This window comes from Myotis lucifugus, unplaced genomic scaffold (genome assembly GCF_000147115.1).
Source record: "Myotis lucifugus unplaced genomic scaffold, Myoluc2.0 scaffold_158, whole genome shotgun sequence".
Classification (NCBI taxonomy): Eukaryota; Metazoa; Chordata; class Mammalia; order Chiroptera; family Vespertilionidae; genus Myotis; species Myotis lucifugus.
The window spans coordinates 2037035-2046580 of record NW_005871206.1 but is presented as its reverse complement, the minus strand read 5'-3'; the positions used below and the strand labels follow the sequence as shown (position 1 = coordinate 2046580).

General features: G+C 44.4%; 1 protein-coding gene across 10 annotated transcripts in view; it reads right to left on the bottom strand.

The window, feature by feature from the left end:
- Nucleotides 1-3316: 3316 nt before the first annotated feature.
- MSI2 (musashi RNA binding protein 2) overlaps nt 3317-9546 on the bottom strand; it is a 346479-nt gene continuing 340249 nt past the window's right edge. For 9 of the 10 annotated variants that reach the window (XM_023759581.1, XM_006095600.3, XM_023759583.1 and 6 more), the window contains one exon: nt 3317-8435. In XM_023759581.1, the coding sequence (XP_023615349.1) occupies nt 8394-8435 (42 nt within the window). In that variant the 3' untranslated portion in view covers nt 3317-8393. The remainder of the gene's footprint in view (nt 8436-9546) is intronic. The other variant, XM_023759582.1, reaches the window with a different exon arrangement.

Here is a 9546-nt window from a genome sequence, read left to right as displayed (position 1 = left end):
TAGCGGGTTTGGCTCAGTGGATAGAGCATCGGCCTGTGGACTGAAGGGTCCTGGGTTTGATTCCGGTCAAGGGCATGTACCTCGGTTGCAGGATGGTCGGGTCGAATGTGGGAGGCAAACAGTCAATGTGCCTCTCTCACACTGATGTTTCTCTCTCTGTCTCTCCCTCTTCCTTCCACTCTCTCCAAAAAAAAAATCAATGGAAAAATATTCTCAGGTGAGGATTAACAACAACAAACCAACCAACCAACAAACAAATACAAAGCTCTGCTGAGCTAGACCACTCCGGGTAGGCAGCGAGGCCACAGTTACCCATCCACACAGGCACAGCTGGACAGGAAGCAGAGCCGATGTCCGGTCCAGATGTGCTCTGTAAATCTCCCAGAAATTCAAACAGCCATTAATATTTGTCGACGTTGTGAGTGATGCTCTCGTCATCGCTGCCATTTATCTGGGCTTGGCCCTGGATAGGGTCATCTGGTTAATGCAGGATTCCATCTTCATTGCTTTGTAACTAGTTTTTAATCAGCCATGATTGCTGAGCTGAGATGCTGTGGCCGGCTGGCCTGCTCCCTCCTCGGCGAGTGCCCATCGATATGTCACAGCAATTAAGCAGAGACCTGCGAGAGGGGTGGCGAGGGCAGCAGAAGAGCCAGGCTGCTTGGTCCCCCACAAGCTCCTCTCCCTCCCCCAGGGAACTCCCTGGTCCCCATTCACCTTAGGAGGGTTGGCGGAGGGCATCTGCAGACAAGGGATGCATGCCCTCAAAGAGGCATCTGCTCCAATCGTTGCTTTCTTCTTGCCCATCAATTTAATCTCCCAGGGGCTAGAGGAAATGACCAGGCTGGCCGCTCTGCAATCAATTCTGATCTTCTGTGAAAAATTGACTGGCTAACTGGAAGTGATAAGAATCTTGGGGAAAGGGTCTTTTAAAAAAATGTATTTTTATTGATTTCAGAGATGAAAGGAGAGGGAGGGAGAGATAGAAACATCAATGATGAATCATTGATTGGCTGCGTCCTGCACACCCCACACTGGGGATCGAGCCCACAATCCAGGCATGTACCCTGACCGTGACCTCCTGGTTCATAGGTTGATGCTCAACCACTGAGCTATGCCAGCCAGGGCAAGGGAAAGGGTCTTTATAATGTTTTAGGCCATCATTGCTGAGGCAGAGAAGGTGTGGCACACGGACATATTCCTTAGACTTGAGGGAGAGAGACTATCAAACATTCAGAAAATAATCTACGGTCATTTTTTCAAATTACAAGACTCTGGAAGGGAGGATGGTGTGAGAAAGTGGGAGAGCGCTTGCAAACGCACCTCTGATTGGCCAATCTGAAATGACCCTGATGAGGAAGAGATGGGGAATGTCCCTCACGGTTCCAGTGTTGGCCGAGAGCTTTCCAAAAACGACCAAAACACCAGTTCTAGCAGCAATATCTGAGCTCCCTTTTCCTTATAGCAACAGGTAATATCTTCCCACTGACTGCCAGGTTGATGAGTGTGGCTTGAATTTTAATTTCCCACTGTATTGTGAATTTGAGCATGCTTTCATGCTTCAGATTTTGAGCCCTTTGGGTTGGCTCTTCCATAGTCACCTGTTCGTATCCTTTGCCCGTTTATCTACTGGGTTGCCTTTGTCTTGTCACTTTCTAAAAGCTCTGTATATAGTATGACCTTTGTCCTCTGCATTACAAATATCCCCCCCCCCCAATCTATCATTGATTGATCTTTCTTACATTTAAGTTTCTTTGCCATATGTAAAGTTTAAGTATTTTTAATATCATAATGTCTTTATATCAGTTATATTCTTTTATAGCTTCTGGGTTTCTGATTTTAGTTAAAAGCTCCGTGTTGCATGAATGGCATAGATTTTCTTGCAAGACTTTTGTTAAGTTTTACACTTAAATCCTTAATTTACCTGGAATTTATTTTTATGAATAATGTAGGTTGGAAGTCGGCTTTTATTTTTTTAAGCTGGAAAGCCAGTTGCGCTTGTACCGTATGTTCAGTAACCCATCCTTTATCAACGAAATGAAGCTACTCAACATATTTATCATACACATTAAATTCCTATTTTTCTATTTCTAGATTATTTTATTCTCTCCTACTGATCAGGTCAATCTACCTGACTTTTTCTATTCCTCTGCCACTCTGTTGAGAGCAAAGTGACTTGGGTAAGTCTTCATATCCAGTAACCCCGATAACCTACATTACCCTTGTTAATACTTTTCTTGCTATTTTGAGGGCATTTGTGAAACTTGAGAATTCAAAAAATTAAATAAAACCGGTGAGGATTTTTATTGGAATTTCTGTGGGGCAGCAGGGATGGGACTCTCTTGTCCTCAAACAAGGTAACAAGACACAGACAAGTGCTGATGCCTTGCCTGTGAACACACAAGATGTGATCCTGGGACCCAATTCTCCTGTCTCCAGACTCAGGTAAGGACACCTTCCAACTTCTCCTCTTGGCCCATAAGATGAAGCTGGAATAGGTAGGGGACAGGAAACTGGAGGGGAGACCTGAGAAGGCCATGCCCTGGGGCAGTGATGGCGAACCTCTTGAGCTCGGCGTGTCAGCATTTTGAAAAACCCTAACTTAACTCTGGTGCCGTGTCACATATAGAAATTTTTTTATCTTTGCAACCATAGTAAAACAAAGATTTATATTTTTGATACTTATTTTATATATTTAAATGCCATTTAACAAAGAAAAATCAACCAAAAAAATGAGTTCGTGTGTCACCTCTGACACGCGTGTCATAGGTTCGCCATCACTGCCCTGCGGCCTAGGGCTTTACCCAAGGCCTCGAGGAAGCAGCTCCCAGGACACTCTCAGCCCCACGCTTTACCCCTACCAACCTCTCAGCCTGGCTCATTATCCCCAGGGCTTAAAGGCCAAGGAATCCCCCTGATTCAGAGAATGGCTTGATTGCTACCACCAGGTCTTAGGATTTGCCCTCAACAAACTGTCTCAGTTCTTTCCTCTTCTCTCACTTATTGATAGCCAGAAGGTGGAAGTATCATAAATGATCTATTTCTACACCTTTACTTTTGTCATTCTACAAAATTCTCTCCACGAGGCAAAACTTTAAACTCTTGAGGGTAAAGGCCGGGCTTCCTGATACCCTCCCGGACCCCTAACTCGAGGGGTACGGAATTTGGCTAGTGACCTGTGCCCACAGACTGCAGGTAACCCACAGCCTTGTAGAAGGGGAGGGGTGGTGGGTGTGACTGGTGATACACACCCCCCCACCCCCACCTCCCAAACACAGCTCTCCTGGACTCTGTAAATGAAAGAACACCAAAAGACTCTGTTCAAAACAGTTTATTTTATTTTATTTTTTTTTTGTCAGACAAACACATTGATTTCTGGACCACAGTAGAGGATGGAAACCTTTCACAAACTTATTTATTTGAAAATACAAATATAAAATTATACTTTCCACATCTGTGATGTGAGAGACTGCCATCCACATAGTAATTTTTTACAACAGGGCTTTAAGAAAAGCCACACACAAAGACCTGAAAGATGCTTGAGATATATATATATATAGATACATATATATGTATATATATAAAAAAAATACTCACTACCAAAGTTGTCATCAGTTTCATACTAAAGTATAAAAGTAAGGGTGAGGTCAGCCACAGTGCTAGGGAAAGTTTTATTTAGATACATTTATGTCCACATGAAACGCTTAGACTTGCATCCTATTACATATGGAATTCCGAGTTTACAACACACCATGAACGGCAGATTGGCTAGCCCACGCTACTCAAGAGGACACTCACAGATTCCACACGGATGGTTCAGTATGTACAGGTACAGTAGCGCCTTCTAGGGAGGCTCTGGGACTTGTCTCCCAGGCCCCCTCCCCCGCCCCCTCCTGCCCGCCTCCCGGGAATGAATTCCTGTCTGAGACAATACATTCTGATTATTTTTGATAGCCGAGCGGTTGGATTAAGGTTGCTTCCCCAGAGGGGTGGGTTTATGCAGATTTCTTTGTGTCTTAGTTTACTTACTTTTTTTTTTTTGTTAAAAAAAAAAAAGAAAAGAAAGGAAAAGAAAACAAACATATTACAGTATTAAAGTATTGCTTAACGTAAGGTGGTGTTTCCTTGTGTAGTGTCTGTGCCCAGGTCTGGGCTGAGCTGACTTCTGCTGCTTTTCTGCTTAGGGTGAGGGGGGGGGAGCCCGCCAGTGTCTCTCTTCAATGTGCTTGCCTGCGCCTGTCCCTCTGGCCCCCCCTTGCTTTTTTTGTCTTCCTTGGGAGGCAGCCTGGCTGGTGAAGCACATTCAGAAAAAAATTCTCCCCTCCCCACCCACCCCCAGGCTCCCTCTGTCCCTGCATGCCACTCCCAACCAATAAAGAGAAGTATGAGTTAGTGTTTCTTTTGTAAACAATTTCATATGCAATATAATACAGAAAGCATGGCTGACCTTCAATAAAACATGTAGTAAACTATATTGCTTTATTTTTGATGACGCTGCAGTGAGTGAATGGCAGAATGAAGCAGTGTGGTGGTGGCTAAGTCCCTAGCCCTCGTTTGCACTAAAGATCAAAAACAGGTTTTGTTTTTCTATTTGGAACCCAAACAAATCTTTTTTTTTTTTTCTTCCAAAATCCCCAAATGAAAAACAACCAAAAAAAGAAGAAGAAGAAGAAGAAAAAAGGACCCCCTCCCTCCAAAACAAAAATAAAACTGAAAACAAAAACTAAACACCTTTCAGGTCATTAGAACCAACAATTACCCAATGATTTTTATACTAGTCTAGCAAGATGTGTGTAACATTCACTGGCTGTGAATTGCTGTGCTGTGAAACATCAAATTGACAGCAAAAGAGCCATGCTACCTTAAAGTCCAAGCTACGAGTTCAAATTAAGATGAAGGTTATGAAGGATAGAAACGCAAAGGCCTGTGGGGGCTTCGTTTGAATCAAGCCAGTGAGCGCCCGGGACGGAGGGAGAGGCTGTTTGGTTTTCCCAGTGGGTGTGAGGAAGGCCACAGACCAGGTGTGCGACAGCTCCGGCGAGGGGACCACGCGCTGGGTCGTCCCTGGGTGGAACCGGGAATGGGTCCGGGAGCTACTGCCCCTCACTCTCCTCTGCTCGGAAGGAGAGGAGCCTGGGGGTCCCAGGCAGATGGATCTGGAAGCCAGAAAGTCACCCGGTGGCGGTTTTATGATTCCGGGGAAAAGCCAGCGGCCAGGAGGGTGTCTCCCCCAGGGAAGGCGAAAGGTGGTTCCCACGTTCGCCCCTGAGCTTGACTGAAACGAAGACGAGGCTGAACGTCAGTGCGAACAGAATTTACAAAAACCTTTCAAAATGGACTTCTAGATGAGTGGGGGGGGGACTGACGTGAACCCTAACCTAGGTAGCCACATTAAAACATATCGATTTCCACGAGATTTGTGCTATGGGCTACTGGGTCTCTTCAAAAGGTATTATAAACATCTAAAACATAGTCACACAGATTATCAATTTCTTCTGAGCATTCTTAAAAAAATATTTTTTTTTCTCTTAGTAAAATCATTTTAATATACCATGCCTCCCTCTTTTAAAAAATAAATTAAAAAAATCCAGTTTTGCATATCTAGCATTAGCATTTAAGGTAGTATGGCACACCCCTTCACAGTTGCGGGGTGGGGTGGGTGGGAATCTACAAAACGCCGTGGAGTCTGCCGGCATTTGGACATCGTGAGACCTTGGGTTAGTTGAAACCACATCAGATCAGCAAGAAATAAAATGAAAACTTGAAATCGGAAAAAAAAAAAATTAAAAGGAATAAACTGCCCCCAAATTATTAGCTTTTTTTTTTTCCATAAATAAGAGAAAGTTCTATCCTTACTGGTCCTAAATCTGAATAACTATGTCTAAATTTTTAAACCTTAATTACATTATACCTATCAATATGTACTAGAAGAAAGAGGAGAAAAAAAGTCACTATACTAGTACCAGGACAGCACGCTTACAAGATAGCCATTTTATACATTATTAACAGACAGTGATCAACAAAGAGTCTCCTGTGAGGTGGTGGGGATGCAGAGAAAGGCAGGGTAGTACAGTACATCACCAACATGGACAAAACAGTAATTCAATTCCCTAGTCTAGACACTGAGTTTCTGGGAATTTACTGTCTCTTTTTGTTTTGTTTTGTGTTTTTTTTCCTTAAATAAAATGTCTATTTTGTTATTTTATTACTTGAACAAGTTTGGATATTTTAAAAGCGCCCAGCTTTTGACTTTAACCTGGTTGTTTGGTAATTGAAAGAAAAACAAACCCCCCCAAAAATCTCACCAAACAACCTAACATTTTATTGGAAAAACAAATAACATGATTATGTTTAAGTGTTGTTGTTTAATTGGAATCAAAAAAAGGCTCTTTTTTTCTTTCTTTCTGAGTGAGCATTTTGGAGCCTTTCGTTTGAAGATGCATTTGCCCTACCGTGTCTGTGAATGTCTACATTAGTCTACTTTGTTAGTAAAATTTATAAAAATAGGAGTGCAGCAGCTCTTTATAATAAATGTCGCGTTCAGTGTCTCATACTGGCTGTGCCTTAAGTACCAAATTTATAAACGTAACAATTTAAAAAATATTAATAAAACGGCAATATCACATTTTAAAAAAGAAAAAATATATATCCACACTACAATATGTTTTAATGCCATCTATTGAGTTGTACTTCTATAGTTGCTGTTGCCGACCTATTACCAATATTAAAAAAAAGTTAAATTAAAAAATATCCTTCATCATAAGTATCTTTCCCCAACCGAGGACCATATATTATAACAGCCAAATGTTAACATGTGCAAACAGGAAACTGTCAGTTTTTCCCACCAGTCACAGTGCAGCGATGTTTATACTTTTTATTTTTAAAATTCTGTTTACATCTACAATAAATTAAAAAAAAAATTCTTCCATAGCCTCTCTGGTGATACTTGCAGCACTGAGGTATTAAAAATAATATATAAACCGAAAGGTTGCTTTCCTAATTTGTAAATAGAAAGTGAATGGAGAAAAGGTTTCATTAATGCAGCCTTATCCACTCCTGGCCTGGGGGCCCCAGAGCTGGGTGCGGGTGAGGGACGGGAGGGGGGGGGCGGGGGGAGGGGAGAAGAGAGGCAAAGTGTCCCAGGGCCCTTTGGAGGTGCTGAAATGATTGGACAATAGAAAATGATCAAATATTTAAAAATTAAGACTGAAAAAGGATGTCTCCCCACCCCTCCCTACCCAAGCCAAACAGATGTGCTTTGAAACTTTAAATATGTTAAATATTAAAATTGTAGCTTTGTTTTTAAAAAAGTCTTGGGAAAAGCGGTTTTTCATATTTTAAATAAAAATCTAACTAGACGGTAACATTTGAAGCTGTGCACAGACGAGAGGTTAATATGCTGGTATGACACTAATCGAGTCTATCACACAGACAAGAGGAGCTAAACAGTGTTCCAACTCTTCCCGGGGTCGTCCTGGCAGCTGGGTGTTCTTCAGCCTCAGCAACTGACTGGGTTCTGGTTCCTTCCCCTCCTCCCTCCGCCGAGCATCGAGCTGCCTGGGACCGACTCCCTCACAAAAATATTTTTGATTCTCTCTTTCTTAATAGTTTCTATGTAGTTAATGGAATTGTATTTACAACATTTTTTTTTTAGAAGTCACAATTTCAAAAAACCTTATATCACCTCTTTTAACAGAAAAAAAGCACTTATAGAAAAGGAGGACACTCGAAACATGGTCATCCTTACCTTATTGCCGAAAATAGATATACTTAGGTTAACAAAGAGACATCACCAAAAAGAACTGCGCAGTCTGTGATTAGCCTACTGCATCTCACTCCTCGGACAACGCAAGTGGAAAGCCAATGCCCGCCTCCCTCCACACTTCGCGCCCGCGCTTCCCCCTGCGCGCTCAAGTTGCACCTGAAAATCCATACAGTCTCAGAATTGGTACCAAAATATTGAGAGTAATATTACCATCTCAGCATCCTTTAAAAGTGAGAACAGAATCCAAACAAGCAAAAAAAGTTTTTTTTTTAAAAAGAAAAAAATACCTTAATATAACAATTATACTATGGTTAGCTTTGAACTAGATATTAAAGCTATATGACTACTGGACTAAGTCAAAATCACTACTAAATGTGATTCAAAGAGATTTCAAAGGAGAAGGGGCAAGAGAGAAGGGGAAGGGAAACCATCAAGAAAAACAAAAACAAAACAAAACCAAAATCATGGGTTATATACACATTGAAAAGCTGTTGTCTTATGTTACAGCAGACTCGTGAGATGATGAGATGTGTCAACCCTCGATCCGAAGCGAGCCATCTCTGGTTGGGATGGGGAGTGAAGCTGGTGGGGGTCCAGGTCTGATGACATCACCTAAACAAAGGGCCACTCAGAAACTTCGCCCAGTCTTGCCTGGACATCCAGGTATGCTCTGCAGGGTACGGGAGGTCGGGGTGCCCGAAGAGAACATAAAAGTGGGGGGTGGGGGGAGAAAGGAGAAGTGTCAGGCAAGTATCCGGTTTATTCCAACTACACGCTTGACACTGGCCTCGCTAACAGCGTGCTGGGGGCACAGCTCTGGGAAACCTGACACTGAGCCGCCGAGGCTGGGGCAGGGCAGCGTGTGGACTCGCTTTGCTGGCTGGATGCAGGCTGTGGGGTCCCGGAGGGGGTGGCAGGAAGTGCGGCCCGCCCACGCGGTCCTGCTGGTTGTGGGCTGGACTGGTGAACTGCACTCGACCAGCAACGCTTTCTCTGGTTAAGCTTCTGCTCTCAAGGCCACCAAGTTTGAAAAACGCCTGCCTTTATCAACTACCCATCAATGACGGCCCAGAACGGAAAATGCAAATGCTCACTAAACAGACTCCTAGGAATCACGGTCAGGACACGATGAAAACATCCACAATAAATTGCCAGCTTTGGTTACAGGAACTAAATAGAAACAGGCCCGGGAGTCACGGGCGTGATAGCCGAGTCTCCCTGACCGGGTGGGCCTGGCCCCGTGGGGGATGGCACTGAGCGTGCCTTTTGGGGCAGCCACGTGGCTCAGGTGGCTCCCTTCATCCATTTTGGAGGTGGGGGTTGGGGGGGCGGGATGCTACCTCCATTCTCTTGGTTATTTCCTCCTTCTGTGGAAACTGAGTCCCAGAGCGGGACAGAGGATGGGCTGGGAGCAGCCTTGCCCCTCCCCCGCCCCGTGGAAAGGCTGGGGTGGCCTTGGAGGCGCGGCCAGAAGCCCTGCACCACCCTCCTTTAGCAGGGACAGGAGGGCTGGCGGCCCCAGCCCCTGGCCTCCCAGGGATCTGCTGCACCTGATGGTTGTGCAATCCCCTGGTCATGTGACCACAGAGGGCTGGAGCCACCTCAATCCCCAGAGTTCCCGGATCTCTCGGTCTGCCTGGCGCTCAGAGGACCCTGCCTCCCTCTGGGGCCCCGACCTCAGCTTCGTTAGTGGTGCGTGGCTCTCCTTCAAACTGTTAGTGGCCTCTGGCTCCACCATGGCCGGGTCAGTGCTCTAACGGCCGTGGAGGCGAGGGCTGGGG